Below are 25548 nucleotides of genomic sequence, written 5' to 3' on the forward strand. Positions count from 1 at the left end.
CATGATAACTGGCACTTCTCTAGCATTCCCTCTATGCTAATATCAGAGAAACAAATACCTACAAAGTAGGTATGATTATCACCATTCCAAAGAAATTGAGACAGAGGTTAAGTAACTTGCCCAAGGTCATAGAGGTGTTGGAAGAGCCAGAATTTGGACTGAGGCAGCTGTACTGGAGTTGGACAGCCACTGGGCAGGGACAGGGTGGGAGGGAGGAAGCTAGAAAGGAAGAAAACAGGAGGGCACATAGCCCTGCAGTATGGAATTTAAGGACAGGTAGTAGCGTGCCCCTTTCAGCCAGCTGGAGGAGCTACCCCAAAAACAGCAGAGGCACCTCTGCTTATTAACTTGACATACTATCTCTGGTTCCCAACCTCTGCCTCACCTTTGTCATGGCCAAGCATCTTGGAGCAGATGGGGTAGAACCCTCTCCACCTCATCTAGATTGCCCTCTCATTTTACAGATGAGTACACACACAGAGGCCCAAAGGTGAAGTCACTTGCAAAAGATCAGGTAGTGAAATGGTTGCACAGCTAGGATCAGAGCAAAGCGCCCAGCAAGGCCTCATAGGGCTGCTGCAGTGAAACTCCCTGCATGGCCAGGAGCACTACTGCCAGCCTCCTGCACTCCACCAGGTCACGGAGGACAAGGACAGTCTCCTGGGCTCACCCGCTCTTTGCCCACCACAGAACCTGGTTTGTGGTAAATACCCAATCATTTCCCTCTGGGGAATGATCTTTACCACCTTCCTATCCCCTATCAATTTTCTAGCTGCCTGTGGTGCACAGCTGGGGAACGGTGCCAAGTTTAACCACACTTCTGCCCTCAGTACAATCTAAAGCGGCCATGGCCAAGGGGACCTCCCCTGATGGGGGAAAACAGCTTGCTAGGGTAGTAGGCGGGGAGTCTGTACCTTCCACGTCAGAACTGAGTAGATCCAGATGTCACTAAGCCCTTCAGAGGACCTGACATAGACACACACTGAGCCCCCCGCCTTGGGCAGAGCACCCAAGTCCTCCCACCTTGGCTTCTGGTTCCTGTGAACTCTCTCTTCCTGGCTTCTTATATCCTGTACTTCCTCGTGCCCTACTGCCCTGGTAAGGCGACCTCTATCAACAGCAAAGCTCGCCCGGCCAGGTCGCTCTTCCCAAGGCTCAGCTCTTGCTCACTCTACTGATCACAGGCCAAAGTGGGCTTGCCATCACTCCTCAGCCCCCTTGTGCTGCCTGGTGGCACTCTGTCCATACACCTGGCAGTGCCTCCTGTCACTGCACCAGGGAGGTCCAGGCCAGAACGGACCGTGGCTCACTGGCCTCGGGCACCTCGGTGAGTGGCCCAGCACTAACCTCCCCAACTCTCCCCTAGAAGTGCTCATTCCCTCTTTCCCGCCATCCCTGCACAGGTTCACCGTGGAGAGTGTCTAGGCTTCATGAAAACAAGCACTAACACTCACTGAGCACTCTGTGCTCCAGGTGTGGGGGGGCCTGTGGTGCCGGCCCTTCACAGGTGTTAACATCTAATTCTCTCAACAACCCTGACGCAGATAATACTGTGCTCATTCTTCTAGATAGTAAAAAAGTCAGGAATTTTTAAGTGCTTTCTGAAGTTCATAAAGACCAGAGAGGCAGAGGCAGAGGCAGGCGGCCTGGCTCCAGAGAGCACACTCAGGTTGGGATCTGAATTGTGGCTGTCACCACAGGCAGAACGCAGTATGGCACCCGCCTGGACACGTTCGGTCGGTGGTGGGACCATGGCTGGGTCTCTCTCACACTCACATTCTGCCTCAGATCCCCGATGTGGCCTCACAGCTAATCCTCTCCCTCTCCTCTGTCTGATCTGAAGCCCTAAAGAGAATGTCGTGGGAGACGGCAGTTCTGCAGCTCTAGAGGCATCAGTGGCCCTGTGGCCATTCAGGAACAAAGTCTGGCCAGCTTAGAGCCTCCTTCATCCTCTCCCCGCCTCTCCCCCAGAGGGGCTTACCTGAGCATGTAGGGCGGCAGCGGCAGCAGCAGTGGCAGCTGGGTAGGTGAATGCAGCGTGTGAGATGGCTGGGGTCAGCTCTGTGGTGTACAGAGGGTAGGGGGCCCAGGCCTCTGGGGATGCGGGGATCAGGGCAGCCCCCATAAGGTCATCTACAATGGGAGACAACAGCCCCCATTGTCAGAACACTGGTCTCCCCTTCCACTACCATTCCAAACAGAGAAGGGGACCTATCACTACACTATAAGCTCCCTACTCAGGCCAGACTTCCCTCAAGGACTGAAAGACCAGGGGAAAAAAAGCCATGTTAACTTGGCCTGGCATGGTGAGCATCCTATCTGCTTTAAGAAGCCCTCAGATGAGGGGTGCCTGAGTGGCTCAGTCGGTTAAGCGTCCAACTTCAGCTCAGGTCATGATCTCGCGGTTCATGAGTTTGAGCCCTGCATTAGGCTCTGTGCTGACAGCTAAGAGCCTGGAGCCTGCTTCAGATTGTGTGTCTCCCTCTCTCCCTGCCCCTCCCCGGCTCACACTCTGCTTCTGTCTCTCTCTCAAAAATAAACAAACATTAAGAAAATAATAAATAAAAAATAACTCACGCTCTTTAAAAAAAAAAAAAGAAAAAGAAGAAGCCCTTAGATGGGCTTCTGCCCATCTCAACCAAGAAAAATCAGAGAAGGCTTCAGAGAAGTTGGGCAATGCTGACAGCTCAGGAGCTCAGTCTGTCCACAGCCTAGCAAAGGCTACAAGGGGAGGAAGGAAGCATGGAATCCGCAGAGACAGGTGGCTGTGGATACAAGAAGCCTCCTGGAAAGGACTGACTCCCTCAGTGAGAATCTCAACAACTTCCCTCTGTATGCAACTGCACTCAGGCCCCTTGCCTGGGGCAAGTAAAAGGACAGCAGACAATAGCTGGACAGCAGATGATAGCTCTGAGCACCACTCACAGGGGTCCCGTGCAATGAAGTGTGCTCCTAGGGCGGGGTGAGCGTTGGTAGGATTTGGTGTAGCCATTAGCTTGTTCTTGGCCATCTTGGTGTTGGCTTTGGCAAACTCTAGCCTCAGGGTCTGCGGGTTCTCAGGATCAAAGCGAATACCCTACAAGAGAAGAAAAGAGAAGAGAAGAGAAGAGAAGAGAAGAGAAGAGAAGAGAAGAGAAGAGAAGAGAAGAGAAGGGAAGGGAAGGGAAGGGAAGGGAAGGAAAGGAAGGAAAAGACTTTACTTTGTAGGGCTCAGACAGTCTGTCCACTGCAACAGGTACAGAAGGGCCCCAGAAATGATCTTGCCTAAAAGACTCACCCATGCAGGGGCCAAGACAGACGACACACTGCTTGGACCTTGTGAGTAGTGGCGTTTGATAGACAAAGCAGCTAGGGACTTTGCCCCAGATGTTGGGGGATTAAGGTATATCTGTAGGCCCTTTTTAGTGGCATGGAGTGGGGGAAAGTTTGTAAAAGATAGAACAGGAATACTTGTTGTCTAGAGGTCTGTGGGTCAGAGAAAGCCTTGTGTACTCACATTCAATGCATTCTTGGCTGCTTCTGCTCCTGCTCGGCTGTCAAAGATCACAAAACCAACAGGCTAGTAGGAGAAAGAGAGAACATCCTCATTTCTCTCCCAACATTCCATTTTCCCCTCAAAAATAAAACAAAGCAAAAACAAAAAACAAAAACAACTTCTTGCCTATATCCTATGTTCAGCTAGAACAGTAGAAGTTTCTCATGCACCCAAAGTCTCCCATCCAGGTACTACATTGTGGGAAATGATTCCAATACAGCTTTATCCCACTGCATTAAACATTACCCTCTTGGTAAATCTTTTTTTTAAATGCACGCAAGTAATTAAGTTCCAGTGTTTTCGCCAGCAAGAAAGGGGGCACCAATGTATTAAGGACATGGGAAGGCCCCAGGTTTGGTAAAGGGGCAACAGGTTGAAAGCTTCTCAAAAACCAGAGAGGGAGGACCTGAAGCTGACTGGTAAGGAGAGGGGACCTGTGGAGGTCGCTCTTTCATCAGTTCAGAACAGAAACAAGATGAGAAAGAGCAGGTCTCAGCTGCCAAATGCCTCAAGATGAGGAAAAGGTAGTAGGCTCAGGTCCAAGCTCAGTAGTCGGTCTGGGCTGGGAGGAAAAAAAAAACTTTGGAGAGAAATTACCTGTCTCGATGTGAGTTTGATCAGGGACCCTTCATACCCCTGCAGAGAGAGGTGGTTATCACAGGGAAGGTCAGAAGCCTGTTGTGCTAGCCCAGCCACCCATAACGTCATCCCCCCTTTCTCCACCAGTGCTTGCCTGCATCATTCTCACACCACTCCCACCACGTGTCCACCACCCTGACCTCCACCAGTGTTGAGTGCCCTCTGCCCTTGTGTTCTGTATCACATGGTGTAGCACACGATGTGGGCATCATGTGGTAGCCTTCATCATTTCGTGCGTAAATTCCCACTTGCTCCGCTAACTTGTAATGTGGAAGCACAGACCCCACCTTTTTAAAGTTTTCTCAAAACTTGAACTGAAAAGACTACACTGAATCTCAAAGATTCCTTATATGGCAAAGCCTACTGAGATTCTCTCTTGTTTCCACTTTGCAGATGAGGAATGAGAGGCTCAGAAGGGCTAAGCAATCGACGAAAGCAACATGTGAATTAACACAACCGGGACAGAGAGCTGGGTCTGCGATCAGTTTCTGACACACTGCCCTCTGCCTTCCTGCTGCCCAATCCAGGTCGGATTCACTCCTGATGCTTCTCCTCCACCCTAGGCTCCGCCTGTGGGTGGCTGGGTCCAGACTCACCTTGAACGGCCTGAAGAGCAGGTAGAGTTCTCTGGGTTTAATGTCCACAGGGAGGCCACTGACGAATAGTGTTCGGACCTGGTGACAGAGACCACAGTAGACAGGGATGATAGCTCTTCCTCCAGGAAGGAACTAAAATCCTTCCAGAGTTTAAGGAGGAAATCTGTATTTCCTGGGCTTCCTTTGGAGGCCAAGGCAAATGAACACTCAGAGTTTCATAGTACTTAACTTTTCAGAGCCCTTTCTGTACCCTTTCCTTTCTCTACATTCATCCTGCAGTTGACTCAACAAGCACCTGCTAAGTACCTCTGTACACAGACTGAGCTGAAGAGCTGCAAGAGGGGAGAGCCCTGTGTCATAAGCACACAGATCAAGGATCCTTTTTCAGATCAAGGATTCCTGAGACTTGAAGAAAGCTATGGTGTCTTACCCCCAAGAATATACAAGTCAAAACATATATATTTTTCAGAAGATACAAATGGACCCCAGATTGAGAGTCTCTGCCTAGTCTAGAGAAGAGGCAAGGATGTAAATGGATAGTAAGCCCTATACCACACTACACCAGGAGTGATTTCAACAGAAGGCCTGGCGTGTTCACATCCATCTCCTAGTGCTTTCTATGCTAGATGTAAGCTCTTCGATGGCAGGGAATATGTTGTGTGTTTGCCTCTATGCCCAGGTCTTGGCATGGTGCTGTATTAAATGTTTACTAAATAAGAGACCGGGTTAAGGAGTCAGAGATGGAACAATTATGCTGGGTTTTGAAGAAGGAGTACGATCTTACCGGCTTCAAGTGAGGCAGATGGTGCTATAAGTTATGAGCCTTGCCCTCAACATGGTTACAAGCTGATGGGAAAGCCAAAGCTAGACACCAGGTGTCCATCCTGTGACTCCAACCAAACCCGACCTCCTGAACTGTGGGTGAGGTCCCTAAGAGGGTTGGCAGACACTCTAAGTTATTACTGCTAGTTAAATGCTGCTGGCACCAGATGCTCAACTAGCAAGGCCAGATCAGCCAATAATTATAACGGGGAGGGAGGATTTCCCACCGTTTAGATCCCTTACAAATATATATTAAAACCGTAGCTAAGTTGTGAAAAATCCAAACGAACAGAGCTTCCCTATACACTTGACACCTGATTTCAAGTCTCTTTTTTAAAAAAATTTTTAAAATGTTTGTTTATCTATTTAAAGAGAGCAAGCCGGGAAGGGGCAGGGAGAGAGAGGGTAGAGAGAGAATCCCAAGCAGGGTTTGTACTGTCAGCACAGAGCCTGACAAGGGACTGGAACTCACGAACCCGAGATCATGACCTGAGCCAAAATCCCAGGAGGTCATGCCCTGAGCCGAAATCAAGAGTCAGACACTTAACGGACTGAGCCACCCAGGCGCCCCTCAAGTCTCATTTCATACCACCAAGCAAGCCAAGCATAGATCTTCTGAACTCACCCCTGCCAGTATAAGAAAAAGCTCATGCGCCTCAGCCTGCCTCCCTGCCCTGTGGCCTTTCCTGATACCATTTAGATGCCCTACCTACAATGGGCCACATTCCCTTCTTCAGAGGTACCAAAAAACTTGCTCCATATTCCAGTGATGGCCTGCCAAACCCACGCGACAGCCTTTTCAAAGTCAGTGGCTTGAATCAGGAGCCTGGGCAGCTAGGCAAAGTTACACCCAATGCATGCAGGCAGGCAGGCAGGCCGACAGGCATAGACACCCCCACCACTCTACCTCTGCCCAGTCAACACACAGATCTGAACAACAGAGCCAGGAATGGCAAAGGCAACCACCCCCAACCAGTGTCACCAGCCCCACCCACACAAGAATGAGCCCAGCACGTGGCTAATAAAGAATGGATGAGGACAAGCTTCTTCTCTTGCATGGGTTTTTGCCAAGAAGCATACCAAGCAGGATCCTTTGCCATTTAGGATGCATCTTCCCCCTTTGGTCATGCCTTTCCCTCACCAGACACGCCTCTGCTTCCAGGCCTGGGGTGAAGATTCTGCACATTTCACAGGCCTTGGCAGCTCGCATTGCTGTATACACAGTTCTCAAGCATGGCCCTGTTGCCAGAAGCACCTGGGAAAAACTGGACAGCCCGAGCTCCAGGGTAGCGTAAACCCAGCTCCTGGGCTCCAGAGAGCAACAGTCCTCTACACCCCTGCCCTTTGATAAAAGAACCTTTAATTTACACACATACCACCAAACAGAAGTGACTTATTTGGGTCATGCAGCAAACCCAGGTCTCCTGACTACTCATCCAGGCTGCTTTTGGGTGCCAGAACATGGGCACTCAGCCCACCCCCCGAAGATGGACTCAAAGAGCGCAAGCCAGCCAGGGCCCTGCTGGAAGAACCTGGATCAGTACTACTCCCTCCTCCCTGGGACGTGGCTTTGGTCAAAGATGTGGAGCCAGAGCCGCCCCACAGAAACCTCTGCCTCAGTTCTCCCCAGGGGCCACCCATTTCACCCAGGCTAATTTTAAACCCTTCCTCAAATGGCTCCTTTCTGACCAGACCTCCCCAGAGGCCCCCTTAAATAGCAAGTTCTCAGCACAAAATTTCCTGCATGGGCTGGGGGTGGGGTTGAGGGTGAGTATAGGGGAGCTTTCCCTCATTCCCAGTTAGGATCCTTGTTTCCAACCTTCCTGCTGGGCCAGATGACCTTTTTCCTCTGCCTCCATCTTTTAGGTTCTCAAGTGTCCAAAATGCTACAATGCAGAGCTACCACCCTGTCCCTGGCCACCTCTCAGGGAATAAGCTGAGGTCAGGCAGATATGGATTAGGTGGGAGGTCCCTTTCTGCCAGGTCACAGGAAGCCTAACCTGAATACTCTTCTTGGTTCTCACTTGACCTTGGTTGCCCTGGAAGATGATGTGCCCTCTGCCTATCCCCTTGTGCAAATAGGGAAACTAAGGCCCAGATAGGGAGCATGCAGCTTAGGAGCTGAGCTGGATAAGATCCAGGGACCCTGATTTAGTCATCTATGCCATCAGCAATCCACCTTACTGTGGGGACAGAAAGAATGGTACCCGGGTGGCCTCGCTGGCCCCATGGGTGGGTAAAGAGCTGCCACTGTTCATTCAGTAGCCAGTCCCTTCCCCAGGCACTTGTTTAGGATGCCAGCTGGAGTAATGGGGGAAGAATAAGAAGAAGCCGGCAAACCAGAGGTGGCAGGATGTATAACCTTAGCAGGCTGGTCAACTACATGTGGAGAGGACAAAAGGTTGCAGAGCCTACCCTCCCTCCCGCTCCCAACCCCATCAGGTCCTGCCCCAGCCCCAACTATTCCAGGCCCCAGACAAGCACCCACACAGGCCTGCCTCAGGCAGCTGCTTGTGCTGCCCCTCAGCACTCCCCTTCCCCACTCCTTTTTTTTTTTAAGTTTATTTATTTACTTTGAGAGAGAGAGAGAGAGAGAGAGAGAGAGAGAGAGAGAGAAAATCCCAAGCAAGCTCCGCGCTGTCAGCATGGAGCCCAACTCGGGGCTCGAACTCATGAAACCACAAGATCATGACCTGAGCTGAAATCAAGAATCATATGCTTAACAGATGCTTAACCGACTGAGCCACCCAGGCACCCCTCCCCTTCCGCATTCCTTAACTAAAGGGCACTCATTTTGTGGATTCCTCTATTTCTTCACTCCCCTTTCCTTCCTCAGAAGTCCTATGGGGACAGGACCCCCTGCTTACATCGTTCCCACAATCTGAACTTACTCCCTCCACCTGGACTGTATAAAACCCCAGAGACAGGAGCCAAATCTTAAAACTTTCCTATCAACCAAGGTACCTAGAGTCAGGCCCCAGCACTTGAGATGCCCCCCCATCTCTATGCACCTCAGCCCCCCAAAGGAGAAATTCCCAGCCATAGACAGATGTGGCCCAGCAGGGCAAGGTGACACCACACATGGGGAAGAGAACAGGCTTCAGTTGGTTACACCAGAGTCTGTACCCTAGCTTTATGCTTGACTTAGGGAAGTGGTTTCACCTCTCCAAATCTCAGTTTCTTCAACTGTACAATGCAGATACCATCTACCTCCAGGATAAAGAGCTCACTTTATGCCTGGCATGTAGGAGAGGCTCAACAAAATACTGGTTCCCTTAGGGCTCCTGTAATCACAGCATTCACCTGCACAAAAACCTCCCTATCAGGTACCATAAGCCATTTATTTATAAGGTTGCCTAGTGAGTCTGGATTGGATCCAAGTCAGTCTGGAGCTGGGAATGCAGATGAGTCAACCTTAGGTAGTCACTGGATTCTTTAGTGTTCCTTCCTTTTCCCCAGGGAGGGAATGACCAAGGTGGAAGGCACCATGAAGACCAGCTAGTTCAACATCCTCATTTTGCAGATGAGAAAACTGAGTTTCAGAATAGGAAGGTGACAGAATAAGCTGATGGCACACTCAGGATTCTTCGGGGGACAGTAGGGACAGAGACACACAGTTACTTCTCCAAGGCCTTACAACTCCTGTGTCCCAGGCTGGCACTGGAGATCACTCCTTCCATGCCACTTACTGGAGCCAGTCTCATGGCCATAAGGTGCAACATTCAGGAAAGAGTTTGGGTACAGACAAGGATTCAGGCACCAGTTGCCTACTGATGCCAAGATAGAAAGATTAATCAAAGAACACACGGTCTGCCTACTCCACACGTTTAGTACAAGAATTCAGCACACAAACACACAAAGGTGCTCAAGTATTTGAAGAAAACATAAGGGGTGGTTCACACAATCCCAGGCTGCTAGAAGGCACCAAATTTGTTTACCTGGGCCCTTCTCCTTCCATACACTTAACTCTTTCTCCAGAAGTGTCCAGACAACCCAAAGGGTTATACCCGACTCCCATCCTGAAACATGGAAAGCACTGCAATCCTTTTAAAACGGTCATCTTTAGGGGCACCTGGATGGCTCAGTTGGTTAAGCGTCTGACTTTGGCTCAGGTCATATCTCCCATGTCGGGCTCTGTGCTGATAGCTGGGAGGCTGGAGCCTGCTTCAGATTCTGTGTCTCCCTCTCTCTCTGCTCCTCCCCCACTCACACTCTGCCCCTCTCTCTCTCTCTCTCTCTCCCTCTCTCTCTCTCTCTCTCACAAAAATAAACATTAACAAACAAACAAACAAAACTCATCTTTATGGCAAGTACCAGTAGACAGAGCTGGACCGTAGTCACATCCTTAGCACAGGTGGAAGGTATGTCTGGAACAGTGTAGACAAGATATTAGGGGAGAAATGGAAACAGTATGGAGAATCTTTAGAAGTCAGTGAAAGGGGTGCCTGGGTGGCTCAGACGGTTAAGCGTCCGACTTCGGCTCAGGTCATGATCTAATGATCCGTGAATTCAAGTCCCGCATCGGGCTCTGTGCTGACAGCTCAGAGTCTGGAGCCTGTTTCGGATTCTGTGTCTCCCTCTCTCTCTGACCCTCCCCTGTTCATGCTCTGTCTCTGTCTCAAAAATAAATAAACGTTAAAAAAAAAAAAAAAAAAAAAAAAAGAAGTCAGTGAAAGAATAAACATGCTGAGGAACAGCTTTTCTGGTGGAACCTGCTGGAAGCACCAGATTCAACATGGATTAAAGAACTGGCTAGAGAGATGTGCCCATACAGGTCACTGCAGACATAGCCATGCAGCCTTCATGATGGTCAGCAACAGACTCAGCCACACTATAGATCCCAGCTAGCATCAGGTTTGCCTAGAGGAACCAAATGGCCTTTGGCACAACTGTGTCCCCCATCAAGTAGGTTTTGGGGACTGGGCTGCTCTTCCTTTAGGCAAGTCCTGCTGCCTGTCCTTCCCCCAAGTTGCTGGGAGTGAAGGGGTTGGGGAGGTCTAGCCCCATCTGCTAAGTCCACACCACAGGCTATCACCGGTGGACAGACTTCCTGGGGTTGTCTAGGTCTTTGCTGTGTCTTCTTGGGCCCTTTCCCACTAGCTAGTGCTGGACCATATATACTGCCATGGAGGTGGGGGGCACTGCTCACCTCTTCCACAGGAGGCCCCTGAGCTCGCTCCCAGTGCTCCAGGGGAGAGGAAGAGAGGGCAGGACCTGGGGAACTTCCCTCACCCCCAGAATTACTCTTGAGGTCCCTGTGGAGGGAATGTTCCCTAGAAGAAGCCTCTCAACTCACTTTCTAACCCCAGCCTGATAGAGCACCCAGGCTCCCCAGACTCCCTGGCTCTTCTCCTCGGGCCTCATACTGGAAGTCTCTTTCTCCCTCTGTAGTCCTCCCCAGCCCAGAGTAAGATCACCTTCTAAAAAGAAGTAGGAAGAAGGACTCTGACAAACTCATTCTTACCTGTATGTCTGTTGTTTTTCCTTTAGACAAACTGACATTTGTTTATAGATGTTCAGAAAAATGAAATCAAAAAGAAGGCTTTAAGAGCAAGGTGACAGTGACACCCACTGTATCAGCCTTATACATTTTTAACATTTACTTTATTTTAAAAAGTTATGTTTTCTGAGAAAGACAGAAAAAGACAGAGAGAGAGAGAGAGAGAGAGAGAGAGAGAGAGAACGTGAGTGGAGGAGAGATGGAGAGAGAAATCCCAAGCAGGCTCTGTGCTGTCAGCATAGAACCTAATGTGGGGCTCTCACTCATGAACCATGAGATCATGACCTGAGTGGAGGAAACCAGTAGTCAGATGCTTAAATGACTGAGCCACCCAGACACCCCTTATTTATTTTATTTTAGAAAGAGAGTGCAAGCAGAGGAGGGGCAGATGAGAGGGGAGAGGGGAGGGGGGAGGAGAGAGGGAGAGAGAGAGAAGAGAAGACATGAGAAGAGAAGAGAAGAATCTTAAGCAGGCTCCACATCCAGTGCGAAGTCCAATGTGGGCCTCAATCTCATGACTATGGGTTCATGACCCGAGCCGAAATCAGGAGTTGGATGCTTAACTGACTGAGACACCCAGGCACCCCAGCATCAGCGTTACAGCACAAGTTCAGGCTTCTGTGGGAAAGGCTTCTAGGCAGGACTCATCCTCTATCAGTCCTGGTGGACATCTCTCCTGGTCCTTAACACTCATACAGGTGGACCTGTCATTCAGTGCTTCCAAGCCAGGCCAGCTCTCTAGTCAGTGGCTGCTCAGAGGGCTCCCTCCTCCCCAGGGCACACAGGGGACCCAGCTCATCTAGAGGTCCTGCAAGAATTACAGGAAGGGGGCTGCGGGGCTGCTGGGAGAAGGGGGTGGGTGACCTACACAGAAGAAAGCAGCCAAAAGCTTCCATGTGGCACAAGACTGGGGTGGCAGTCAGTGGGGGCCCTCCTCCAATAAAAGAGGACCCTGCGCTCAGACTGGGGCCTGGCCACTCTGCCCTCACAAGTGTGTGCCCTCTTCTGCAATGGGAGGGACAGTCCTGATGCCAAGGGCCCCAACTTTTTGACACAAGACTCCCTTCATACTGAGCATTAAACATACAACTTCACAGTTAAGGGCGGCAGCAGGGTATTGTGACTGAGAGGACAGGTCCATAAGCACCAGATTTTGTTATGAGACAGAAAGGGTAAACACTGCTTTCAAGAACAGTGGAATGCTAATAGATATTAAACCCTCTTATCCTTTAACTCTGAAGGACAAGCACAGCCTTCCTCAAAACCCCAGACTTAATCATCGCTAAGACCACACCCTGGACTTCAGGGACCACCCAGCCAGAGGACAGACTTTTCTCCACAAAGGATGCTGAGCTAGCCACCCACCCCCCACCTTTCCCCACCCCCAAATAAACACTATAGGCCCACTAGGAACACTCTGCCCTAGAAGACAGACTCCTGCCTTCCAGGCAAATCCCTGCCTCACAGGGCTGGGACACAGGAAGGACATGATTGGGAAAACTTGACTCTGGGCAATAGATACATCCTACCAAAGAGATAAAAATGACACTTGAAAATGGATTCTTTGCAGCAATCCTTTAGTATCTCTGAAAGTTGGAATTCAATCTGGAAAGGAAAAACTATTTCAATTGTCCATTCCATCAAATCGTTCAAGTGACGGGCTCACTTTGAATCCCCCCACCTACTCGATGCTTAGTGTGAGCTCTGGTGTCATCTGGATGGAAAACACCACTTAGGGAAGGGAGTGGGGGGAGAAGGGAAATCCAAAAAGGGAAAAACAAGCCTCTCATAAGTCCCTCCCACATCCTTCCCTGACTCCCAGCCCTCTGAAGCAACTGAAATGCAGAATATTTGAGCTAGAAGAAACCTTATTTTTAGATAAGGAAACCAACACCCAGGGGTCCAGTGAGTTGCTCGTGGTCACTGAGCATGTCAGAAGCAGCCCCAGGGTCCCCAGGTGCTCGTGAGTCAATGCTCCTTTGCAGACCTTAACCTTACACACCAACTTACTCAGACCCCAGTCAGGTCAGCCTTGGGCTTCTTGAAAATAAGTGGCCTTGGGGCACCTGGGTGGCTCAGTCAGTTGAGCAACCGACTTCGGCTCAGGTCACGATCTCACGGTTTGAGTTCGAGCCCCGCATCGGGCTCTGTGCTGACAGCTCGGAGCCTGGAGCCTGCTTCAGATCCTGTGTCTCCCTCTCTCTCTGCCCCTCTCCCACACATGCTCTGTCTCTGTCTCAGAAATAAACATAAAAAAACATTTTTTTTAATATATAAAAGAAAATTAGTGGCCTTTAGGCTCTGACCTAAGGAGCCAGAAACAGCCCCTTGCAGAAGGTTGATTCAGGGCGGGGGGGTTGGGGTATGCTACTGGATGATGCCATGGTTAGTTGTCAACAGAATTAAGTACAGGGAAGTGAAAGGGAAGACAGACAGCCAATTCCCAGCAGTTAGTGGGAACAGCCTTGTGTCCCACTGACTTGGAGGCAGGGGCCAGAACAGGGCCACACACATGCCTCCGACAGGGCAGTTGGGCACATGTGGCCCCAGGAAGTCCCAAGTCCAAACGGAAGCCCAGGCCACCCCATCCTGACCAAGGGAGTTTTTGAGATGTAGCCTGCGTTCCATACAGCTTATGGCTCTCCTGATACAAAGATGCTTAAGGTCCTTTCTAAGCTTGCACCAACCACCATCACACCCAGCTCTGCTCTGTCTTCTCCAAGGGGAAGAAACCCCATTGAGAGTCAAGAAACTCTACTCTTGCTCAGCAAGAACCTGTTGATCAGACATGGAAACAAAACAACCATCAGGAAACCTGGGTAGAAGTCCCAGCCTGACCACCAGCAGGCAGGTAGCTTTGTGGCCTTCCTCTGCTGCCTCAACTGTAGAGGAAGGGTGCACTAGCCTCAGGGCCCTTCACATTCCACCTTGTAAGATACCGAGGAAGTAGGAAAAGGTGACTGAACCGCAGTATAAGACTTGGGCATTCATTGCCCTCCTCCGTCTGCTCGGAGCTGAAGCGCTTCCCTTCCTTCTGCCCACAAGAAGGCAAAGTGGTGAAAAAGGGAATAGAGAACAAAAGGGTGACAGAGCAGAAAGTCAGCAGCCAGGTCCTGGGCCAAGGTGGGCTTGGAGGTTTGGGAGGGGTCTCTGCCGGGGCAATGTTGGGGTTGCCAAAAAGAAACCTCAGAGCAGTCTCCCACATATACCCCCCTGCCCAGAGATCTCAGAGGCCAGGGTTTTTTTCTTTTGTGCATGTGTATAGAGGGCAGGGTGGGGGATGGGTTCTGCCCAGGTCTCAGGCTTAAGCTTGGCACCAGCAGGTCGCTCTTACCCCTCCCGGGGAAAGAAGTCCCTCTGAGTGGGGCCACTTGACGAGAGGTGGATGGAATGTGGTGACATGGCCCGCAGACGCAGGACTTATAAGGGCTGAACAAGGACACAGGGAAAAAGAGCAAACAGATACAGCCAGACATTGGATGTGAATTGAGACACACGTTCCCAGAACCTCAGTGCTTCCCATGCTCCTTCCGAGGAGCTCTGGGCTGCTCAGCTCCCAGACTAGGACGCTTCCCAGCTTCTAGCCTCCCTCCACATAGGACACCTCCAATGCCATTAGTCTGACCTGGTGTGAAGTCCCAGGCTTAGGATCTGTTCCACAGCGTTTTGCCTGCCCCTGCTAATTCCAGCCCCAAATCAAAGGGTGTGGCTCTCAGGACCCATTCTGGGCAGCACTTTGTGGTTTCCAGGTCTTTCATACCTACCATCTGGCATGTGAGCCTGGCAATCCTTTGATGTAACAGGCAAAAAAGTACTGGCCCATTTTACAGATGAAGAGCCAGCTCAGGGATTAGGTGTCTGGCCAGCCAGTGGCAGAGCCAGCAGTAAAATCCAGGTTGTCTGGGAACCTGAGGCACTTCCCCTATAGCCTGCAGTGTGTACTAGAGTCCAGACTGTGTGTACAAGAATCAAGGGAACCAAGTTGGGATGGTAAGAAGTTCTTTAAAGGGTGGGACAGGGCTGGGTATGTAGAGAGTGTTAAATAAAATGGCTTCAGACCTAATGCTCCAAGCTACTTCTAGCCTCAGGAACAAAAGGCATAAACATCTTGGGAACACACCTGGTCAAAAGTCTGTTGTGAGTACCGGCCTACACCTCATTTACAGGGAACCAGATCTAACTGTGTGAACTGCACCGTGCAGACTCAGTGGCATGGCTGGGTGACTGCTTTCCATTTGGTTCCAGACAGTGCCAGGGGCCACGGTTTTCAGAGGCCACTCAAGTGGCAGGCTCACAGGGCCCCCAGCATGGACGCCTGCTGGGCAAGGTTTCCTTCCCTTCTATGCCATCCACCTCCCCATCCCTCCTGGGGCTGTGGGGTCAGCCAGCGCAGATCCATCGCTTGTCCCAGTGCCTGGTAAGGGCTGCAGTTGTCCTCACTGAAACACACCAACCCATGCATTAAAGAGTTGGCCTGGGGGAATCTTACACCCCTTCCCCAGCTCTGAAATCAACACCTCCAACCCTTAAACCACCTTATGGTATTCCACTGTGAACGTAGCACTGAGCCTACCACACCTGTATACTGCCTGAAGGAAGCAGATGAAGCCTGAGAAGGGATGTTTCCTAACATAATGCTACACTGTTCAGGAATGGAAGCTGCTTCAAGGGCCTGTATTCTGGTTTGGAGCTCCTCAGTCACAAACATCCCAAGCTGTGCCTGGATATGGCCACAACCATACATCAAGAATGAGGACCAGTCTGGGCAGAAGTTCTTCACACAGCCTTCATTTCAACAAACATTCTCAAAAAAGGGCCTTAGGTCCTATTCAAGTAACCTCTCCTGACCACCTCCCACTCTGCCAATAAAAGCCCAAACCCACTTGGGGAAGAAGGTGGCTAACCACAAAAGGGAACTAGGTACTCCAGACACTCATCCCATGGCCTGGTCCAGGTCAGGTTCTGTCCTTTCTCCCTGAGAGTCCCAGGCCTGTTCACAATTAAACAGGCAGCCTTGATGACTTCTGACAGCCAAGAGCCTCTGCTCAGTCAGCCGTAAATGACTAAAGGCCATGGCAGATAGACCTACACAGACCCTCCCACTACACACAGCCTTTGCTATACCCCAGAGGCCCCCAGCACAGACGGATCCACCAGTGGACTCTTCATGAAGGGAGGACCCCACCTGTCAGCCTTGGCACATCTCAGAGGTAACCATATTTTTTCCATCCAAGGATAGGATGGGGAAGCAGCGGAAAGAGGGAAGCCATGTTGTCCCTGGGCAGGGAGTAGATGGGGTTCTGGCATACAGAGCTTTGTGGACTATCTATAGTTCTGGCCTCACAGCAGCATGGTTTCTGAAGTCTAGTGATGGGCTCTGCCCCACTGCCTCATGGCTTTGCCAGGAGTGTGAGGATCCCTCTAAGGCAGCCATGGTCAGGGAACGGCAGAGAAACTAATACGGTAGCAGATGTCGGTGCTACCCAAAACCAATGGCCCAGCAGAGGCTGGGGGCCATTGGGTGGTACCAGAACCTAGCACTCTAGCTCAGCTCTGGGTAACCAGAGGTTGGAGGCCATGGAGCAGGAATCCAGCCCCCAGGCCAGGTGGGATGGACACCTATATCTCTCAGGACTGTCTGGAGCCCCAATGGGATAAATGGGTTAGAGACCATGAGAGCAAAAAACAAGGCACCCGCACTTCATGTCTTGACTCCACTCTGAGTACTCACCAGACCCCCTCTGGAGATGAGAACAAGAAGAAATCATTATGTCCAAATGTTCAATGGATTTAGAATCTGGTTCCTACTGGGATAAGCTAGCCAGGCTGCCCATGAGCCGGGAAGGAGGAGAGGAGGATACCCAACGGAATGACCCACCCCCACAAAAATGACAGGCAGCTGCTTTAGAGTGGGTACCGTTTCCTATTTAAGATGTCCAAAACATCAGGGTACCAGGGCAAGGGGGTGGAGTAGGGGAAGGAATGAAAGCAGTAAGCCCCTGCACAGGCAACAAGGGGTTGTATTGCCTGTAGGGAATTGAACAATAATAAAATTGACTTGATCTCATTTTATTATCACCCTGCACTGGCAATTCTAAATCCTGTCGGTGATAAAGATGTTCCTTCTACAAGCGTTGCCAGCTCCCATCACCCAGTCTTCAGATACCTATCCCAGCCCAAAGGGAACTAATCTGGAACAGCAGGACCCAGAGCTCAGGCCTCAAAAACTTTAGTTGCAGGATCTTTTTTCCCCCTACCCCCAAAACTCACCAAAACCCTAATATAAAACAAAACAGCAGATACAGTGAGTGTGTGGTTCAGAGCAAACTCTGGGTTCAAATCCCAACTTACCTACTAACTACATAAAAGTTATTTAACCTGTCTCAGATTCCTCATTTATAAAACAGTAATGACAATAATTCACAGTGCTGTTATTGTGCAAGTTCAAGGAGGTAAAAGGGTGAATTACTTCAGGTAATACCTGACTCAAACACTGTGTATGGGCTTACTACTACTAATCGGACAGCGTCTCTATTAGGTTATTTGAATAGAGAAGACACATGCACAACAACCCCCAGGGAGGAAGGCAGCCCAGCCTATAGCATCTGCCTGGGTCTACCTGCTGGGACCCTGTGTCCAGGTAAATGCCCAGAAGTATAGACTCCTCCCTACCTTCATATCAAAAAAGAGCTTGCAGATACAGCATCAACACGCCCCAGATTTTGTCAAATGTTTTTAATGGCAGAGAAAAGAGGAAGTGGCTGAGTCATATGTTGGGCCCCAGAATTCCTTCACCTTCATCTAGAGTGCAGAGACCTCTAGGGGACACACGGTGGACCCAGAGGTGTCCTGCCTGCAAGGAGCCACAATGGCCTAGATCCACTGGATGTAGTGGACAAGCAAAGATGGGAGTGGGAGGGCAGTAAGGGGCCAAGACCCTCCAGTCAAACTGTAGCCCCTTTGGCTGCCATTAATGCCTGCCTCTCTACAGTTTACCATTAGGCTGGCAAAAAAACTTCAACTCTTAGAAACTTGAACTCCACCCACCCAAGATTCCAAATACTACTTTCCTTAGCAGCCCCCCCCACAATGAATAATTACTGTAACTTAGTATTACCTTGTACTATGAAATTAAAGTCTCCATTTTCAAAATAGACCATGTTTTCAAACCACATGTACCCCTCCCCAGAAACATTGTAACTCTCTAGCCATCCCTAAAGAATCACTAAGACAAGCTTGGGTCTGGGATTCTACAGCCTCACAGGCAAGCCTGTCCTGGGCTGTCTGACCTCACCTTCTGGAGTTCCAGCACCAGCTATGACGCACCTGGGTTAAGGTAGAGGCTCTAGAGTGAAAGGGACACTCAGCTCTTCCCCTGAAGACCCTCTCCTTAATTTCTCACTGCCCTCCTTAGCTTTCAAAGGGTAGCAGAGCTTCTAACACCTCTCCTTTCCAAGTGACAGAAAATGCCAATTTTCCCAACCATGCATGATCTCAGGCACTTCACAATGTGGCCCCCACTACTGCTGAAAGCTAGCAAACTCCTGGAAGTCATGTGGCTCCACAATCCACCTCTCACTTTTACACATGCTATTCCCTCTTCTTGGAATGCCTTCTGACTGGCACAAGTCTAAGAACCTCCTACTGAGCTACATCTCAGGGAGGGCTCACTTCTACCTTCTCAGTGGTACCACTGCATCACTTGGTGATATTCCCTCATTTCACCACATCCCATTCCCTCCTGGCAAGTCCTTCTCACCTTCCAGTCTGTGATCTTTCACCTGGAATCCTGACCCCTGGTCCAGAAAAGGAACCTAATGCCTGTGATAGAGACAAAGCCCCAGTGGGTAGGGTGGCCAAGCAGGAAGAGTCAAGCTCCTCATGCAAAGGAGCTTAAAATGAGGAGCCCCACTGATACCCCTTCTGGAACCACGAAAACATACCCCTTTCTCCAGAAACCTAACGCCTTTAGAAATGAGTAGGGGGAGTAGGACTCTTTGGTTCTCTAGGCTTGCTTTACCTAATTTCCAACAGCCAGCCTGGGTTAGTCATGAAAGTAAACTAGCACTGCTAACAGATTCCCCAGATGGTGGCTCCTGGGGGATGCAGAAATGACTGCCTAGGGGACATCGAAGCTAAAGGAAGGAATCCAGGTCCAGCTCAAACCAGCAATTCAAGATGGAACCTCAGTAGGAGAGATCTTGGCCCAGAGGGCTAATAAGGGGAGGGGGCTCATCCTTGCAATTACCTGGCCAGAGCAGACACTGGGCTCCAGGAGATTCCCAGAGCCTTTAGTTTTAGACTTCTATTAAACACAGGGCTGTGCCCCTCCATCAGCACACGGCAGCACTAGTCCTATAACCCACCTCTACCTGCAAGGAGAAGTTAACAGGGATTCCACTTCTTGAAGATCCTGCCCTCTCTCTCAGAACAGGCACTTAGAAAAAAAGTGACCAATACTTCACATGCTTTAAGACTTTAGCTTGGCCACATGGTTCACCCTTCCCACTTCAAAGGGGTAAGTCTGAGGATCAGCACAACCTCTTGGGTAAACTCCCTGTTGAAGTCAACCTTCTAGCATTAGCGGTATTCTGGGTCCTTGCCCAGCTTCACAGGAGATGGCTTCCCTCTCCCAGTTTCAACCCCCAGGAGGCCAAGCAGCGATCTGCCCCCCCCCCCGCCCCCGCAACACCAGCAACCCTGTCACCCTCCCCCCAACTCTCAAGCGAGATTCTGAACAACCAGGTGGTGTCAGGATGGGGTTAAGGTTCTCATCAGTGCCACAGGCCTGTCAGCATGTCAAGGTCCAAAGAGGACAGGGCCTTCAGGGGGCAAAACCACCCCACTGCTCTGGAGCCCACACAAAACTAGCGGACAAATGTCAGGCCCTCCCTTTCCACCCTTCAGAGTCAAGAGTTATATATTCCCCCACCCTCCCTCCCTCCCTCCCTAAAAAGTGAGATCTAGACCTAGATTCTCAAGATGCCATGCCATTGGTGGACTAGGGTTGGCAGCAGGCCTCTGAATTACTAAGAGTGGGAGCTGGTGGTGTGACCCTCCCACCATCCCTCCCACAGTGAGGAGCCCAGCCCAGCAGTGGGCCACTGCCGCCATTCTGCACCAAACCCAGAGCACGGTCAGCCGGCACCACCGCCACTACATTGGAGGGAGGTGAGGGAGGTCAGCGACACCAGCCTCCACCAGGGGATCTGCGGTTTCTCCCCCAGACCAAGGGGAAGGGAGCTCAGGGTGGATAACTGGCCCTTGGTTTCCTGGGCAAGAGCTTGCCAGGACGCGGCAGGAAGGGTCTCCTAGCCTTGGAGTGACACAGCAGAGGCCAGAGGCCCCTGGAGAGAGATGCAAAGCCTGTCGTCCCCTTTCCGCATCAGTTTTTGTCTCTGTCGGCCCAGCTCCTGGTCTCCATTCGCCACCCTCAGCCTTAAGGCTTCTATTCACCACCTCATCATCACCCCTGCCACACACCCTCCCCGATTTCGCCATCCCATTAACCACACAGCTGCTGCTGATTCCACGAAGCCAAGCCGCCTCACACTCACTCCCTCCTCATACTTAGCACATGTCTGGTGGACAAGATAATGTCGCCTTTCCTTGCAGAATCCCACCCAGGCCAGCTCTGGGGTCCTGAATTGCCTGCTGGGGCAAAACCGGGGTGGAGGGGGGTGGCGGGGGGGAGGGAGAACCGGGAACGAAGTATCTTTAGGCATCTCTTTCTCAACTCTAATTAACTGCCCCGCTGACCTCTTTGCCAAAGCCCAGGTTCTGGGGCTGCAAGCAAAGCCCGTCCACCTCCCGTGACTACAGCTCAGTTACAGTGAACCAAGGTGCCGGGCAGCCGTCCCGGGCCTCCAAGGTCACCGGGAGGGGTCAGGGTGGAAAGTGCAAGAGGGTGAGGGTGCCGCCCGCCCGTGGTGCTAATCCCGCTCAGTTCCTTCCAGCAAAGGCGGGAGTCCCAGCAGTACCGGAGGAGCTCCTCGGGTAGCGGCCCGGGCCAAGAGTGGAGAACGAGGGACGCGCGGGCAGCAGGCGTGGGGCAGACGCCGAGCCGCTCGCCCACCACGGGACGCACGGACAGCGGCCGGCGCGCGGCCCGCCCCGAGCCCGGGAGGGCGGGGAGACAATGCCCGCCCGGCGGGGCAGTCCAGGCCGCGCGCCCCCGCCCGCCGGACACGGGCTGCTCCTCCCCGACCGAAGGGCAGCGGCGGGAAAGAGCCCCGAGCGATTGCCAGACCAGCCCCGCGCGGCGCGGGAGGCCCCGCGCGCCCTCTCCCCCGCCCACCTCCGCGTGCACTTCACCCCAAGTCCCGGGGCCGCAGACCCACCTCTTCCTCCAGAGTGCCGCCGGAGCCCGAGCCCGTGCCGGTGCCCGTGCTGGTGCTGTGCTCGCCGTCCGGCTTCAGGTTGCTCATGGTGCGGGGGGTGGGGTGGGGGTGGCGAGGGGAAGGGAACGCTGAGGGCGAGCGCGGCGCCCGGCCCCGGCGAGGAGGTGGGAAGGGGCGCGGTGAGCGGTGCGCTCCGGGAGTGCGGGGCGGAGTGGCGGTGGGGGGCGCACGGGGCGGTGAGAGGGGCAGCCGCCGCGTCAGGCTGGGGTCACATCAAGTTTGGCGGGTGCGGGATGTGGGGAGGGGGTGCGGCGGGGGAGGCACTGGGAACCGGAGCCGAGCCCGAGCGGCCGCCGCCTCCGCCTTTTCACTGCGACCGGCGAGTGCGCCCGCGGCGGCGGCGGCGGCGGCGGGGGGCGGGCGCCGGGGGAGGGGGCGGGCGCCGGGCGGTGGCGGGGGGCGGGGGCCGGAACCGGCCTCAGCTGGGGCCCGGCCAGCCCCCTCCCCCGCCCTCCTCGCGGTCTCCGGGGGAACGCGCAGCCAATCCCCGCCGCCCACTGCGGGCTCGCCCCGGCCGGGGCCGCGGCGCGCCAGCCTCCGGCGGGGCTTTTCCCCTCTCTCCCGCGGCTTCTCTCCCTCGGTCTCCTTTCCCCTTTCCCTTCTGCACGACAAGTTTTTAAACTTTGATGAACTCGCCCAGTGAACTTTCTTAAAGGGTCCGCTCGCACCGTGCAGTCCCAGCCTGCGGGAGGTGGAGCTGCGTGCGAGGCACCCGCGCCCCCGTGTCCCTAGCCCGCCGCCACCCGGCGGCCCCAAGAGAGCGGCGCCCGCGCCCGAAGCGGGTCTCCTGGGTCGTCAGCTTCAGGAAGGAGACCCCCCCCCCACCTTGGACCATGATTTGGGGTTATGGGGTGTTCGGCGCTCTCATTTCACTCCCATATCCAGCCTCCCAGTCCCAGTCCACATTCCTGCCTTCCCCGAACGCAGAGCTGTTGGGGGCCGGGTTCTAAAGACTATGGCCGTCGGGGGCCCGACACCTGGGCTGTGGCCCTGACTGGCTGCTGTTTTGCTGCGTGACCTTGAGGAAATCACTTCCCCTCTCTGGCGTCAGGCTTCCAGCCTAGAGGGTGGGACTTAGATCAAACTCCCTTCCCGCTCCCAGTCACTGAATAGAACTCTGGGCGGGGAGATGAGTCTTTGGAACCCAAATAGTTATTAGCCCAGGGAGGGGGTACCTCGAAGGATCTAGAAGATTCCATTCGCCTTCCTGCCTCCAACCCCCAACCCCGCCTTTGGGTCCTCGCCTCCCTCTGCTTAAATACCGCCTCCCCACACACACCTTTTCTCCTCCTATTCAGAGCCCCAGGGCCGGGGTGGGGGGTGGGGAAGAGCAACCTAAGGGCATGGCGGGGTGGTGGTGACACCCCTCTGCGGGCCTGGAGCACGCGGTCTCCCAGCTGGTTTGCCTCCGACTTGAAAACCCACGCAGACTGGGCCAGACCCTGCCGTCACCTTGTAAAAACCCTTGTTCCCCTCCGGTCGCACTGCCCTCCGTGTCGGCCCCGCCTGGGAACTCGACCCCCGACCTGGGGGATCCTGTCCAGAGGCTGTTTGGACCTGGGAAGACACTGCGGGGGTATTAGGGGACTCCTGTGTGACCCCAGCCGAGACCAGGCGTCTGTGGGTATGATTCTGACTTTCCTTGCAAACCGGGTAATGGCACCTGTGTTTTGAGATTGGAAGTGATGTGCAGTGTGGGTGGAGTGAGAGAAGCTGTGTTTGCAGTCGTCAACTAGTTAGGACCCCGACCGTGAACAAGTGACTCAACCCTTCTGAGCCTCAGTGTGCCGACCTCTAAATAGGGCTGGCTCTACCATACGGGAGTGTGAAAGTATACAATGTTCCTGTGACATGTCCCCCCCACAAATTATAATTTCCTTCCTAATCTGCCATTTCACAGATGGAAGCCTGAATGGAAGCCTAAATGGAAACCTAAGTGGAAGCCTAAAAAATAGGAGATATCTTTCCCAGTGACACATTCCTTTAATAAATTGCTGAACACCTACTGTGTGCCAGGGAACCATTGTGTGCTTGTGTCAAGACCAGGAGCACCATGGTTTCCCACCACCCCCATTGCCAACACATGATTCAGGCCCTGTGATGAAGAGAACAGCCTCCTATAGGAATCAGGTACTCATATTAGTGATAAGTGTGTCACTTTACCCAGAGTTTTCTAGGTACTCCCAACTTCTGGCACCTCCAGATGGAGCCAACCTGGTGAACCCATGGATCTCCTGACCATCTTTCAGAGGCCTCAGTCCATTTTGGCTGTATTCCCACTCTTAACCCTTCTTCCCTAGAATAGATCTTCCCATCAGGCATGTCTCCAACTTTGGCCCAGCAATATTCTTCCTCTTCTTCCCCACCCCTTACCAATCCAAATCCTTCCTTCCCTCAAAATCTTTCTTCAGCCCCACTTTTTCCAGGTGGAGGAGCCTGGCCAGTTTTCTAAACTCAGGTATCCTTTAGAAGTTAGTTTGAGGAGCGCCTGGGTGGTTCAGTTGCTTGAGCATCCGACTCTTGATTTCCACTCAGGTCATGATCCCAGGGTCATGGGATCGAGTCCCCCCACCCCACCCCCACCATGGAGCCTGCTTAAGATTCTCTCTCTCTCTTCCCTGCCTTTGCCCCTCTGCCCCCTCCTTGGTTCTTTGTGTGCACACACACACACGCTTTCTCTCTCACTCTCAAATAAAAAAATAAAAGAAAGTTTGAATTTTTCAAAGAGGAAGGGATTCTCATCTTGTCCTCAGGTCTTCATTTTATAGATGAGGAAGCTGAGGCCCAGAGAAGTAACAAATGGGCACCAGGCTGGCTCAGTTAGTGGAGCATGTGACTCTTGATCTCAGGGTCCTGAGTTTGAGCCCCATGTTAGGTGTGGAGATTACTCAAAACTAAACAAAACAAAACAGGGTCCACAATTGACCCCCATCACTGTATTTTTCCATGATATGAGACTGATGATTATTTAAATAATCTTTATTACTTTCATGATGATAAGAACAATACATGCTTATCGTTGGACAGTTAGAAGCTACATAATAGTTTAGAAAACAATTTGAAATCTGGAGAACAAGATTATTATTTCCCTCTAGTCTCTTTGTGCATATTTTAAAAATCAAAATTGCCAAATAGTCTGAATACTCCTTTCCCCCCCCCCTTAAATTTGTCATGAATGTTTCTTTTTAAGTTCTTTAGTCATAATTTTTTTTTTTTTCAAGTTAGGCACCACACCCAACGTGGGGCTCAAACTCACAACCCTGACATTAAGAGTCGCATACTCTACCAACTGAGCCAGCCAGGCACCAGTCTTTAGTCATAATTTCTAATAATTGCTTAACTGCTATTAGGTATGCCAGAATTTCATCTGTTATTAGACATTTGCATGATTTCTATTTTTTTTTTTTTTTGCCTTCTTAAGAAACACCTTATACAAGGATTCTTAATGCCTCAGAAAGTTTTCTGTGTGACCAGACCTTAAGCACGTTTTTTTAAAGATTTTATTTATTTATTTATTTTTAACTTTTTTTTTTTTTTTTGAGAAACAGAGAGAGAGAGCACAAAAGGGTTAGGAGCAGACAAAGAGGGAAACACAGAAACTGAAGCAGGCTCCAGGTTCTGAACTGTCAGCACAGAGCCCGATGTGGGGCTCGAATTCACAAACTGCAAGATCATGACCCGAGCTGAAATCGGCTGCTTAACCAACTGAGCCACCCAGGCACCCCTTAAAGATTTTATTTTTAAGCAACCTCTACACCCAATGTGGGCTCAAATTCAGAATCCCAAGATTAAGAGTCACATGCTCTTCTGACTGAGCCAACCAGGCACCCCCAGACCTTAAGCACTTTAGGGGCAGCAACTTATTCCTCTGTATATCCTCAATAACCCCAGGATTGGAAAACTGTCTGGCCCCAAAGTGATTTGGAGGTCATACAAATGCAAAGCTTCTACCCAGCCTGGCATGAGTACCCATTGATGCTAACTTGGGGTTGATGCAGATGGGGCTGAAAAGAGGAGTTCGGGGTGTACAACTCTGACAGACTGCCCTGTTTCTCT

At 51.8% G+C, this 25548-nt stretch overlaps 1 protein-coding gene across 1 annotated transcript; it reads right to left on the reverse strand.

Annotated features, from left to right (window-relative positions):
- Positions 1–1246: 1246 nt before the first annotated feature.
- LOC125917169 (RNA-binding protein with multiple splicing 2) lies at positions 1247–21831 on the reverse strand. Its single transcript, XM_049623434.1, has 6 exons — positions 21433–21831; positions 4771–4848; positions 4133–4171; positions 3497–3559; positions 2926–3076; positions 1247–2133 (listed from the first exon to the last, which is right to left on the reverse strand). Exons 1-6 carry the CDS (start codon positions 21517–21519, stop codon positions 1946–1948), a joined length of 606 nt encoding a protein of 201 aa, XP_049479391.1. The 5' UTR covers positions 21520–21831; the 3' UTR covers positions 1247–1945.
- Positions 21832–25548: the final 3717 nt, after the last annotated feature.

The sequence above is a fragment of the Panthera uncia genome, unplaced genomic scaffold (genome assembly GCF_023721935.1).
Source record: "Panthera uncia isolate 11264 unplaced genomic scaffold, Puncia_PCG_1.0 HiC_scaffold_1554, whole genome shotgun sequence".
Lineage (NCBI taxonomy): Eukaryota > Metazoa > Chordata > Mammalia > Carnivora > Felidae > Panthera > Panthera uncia.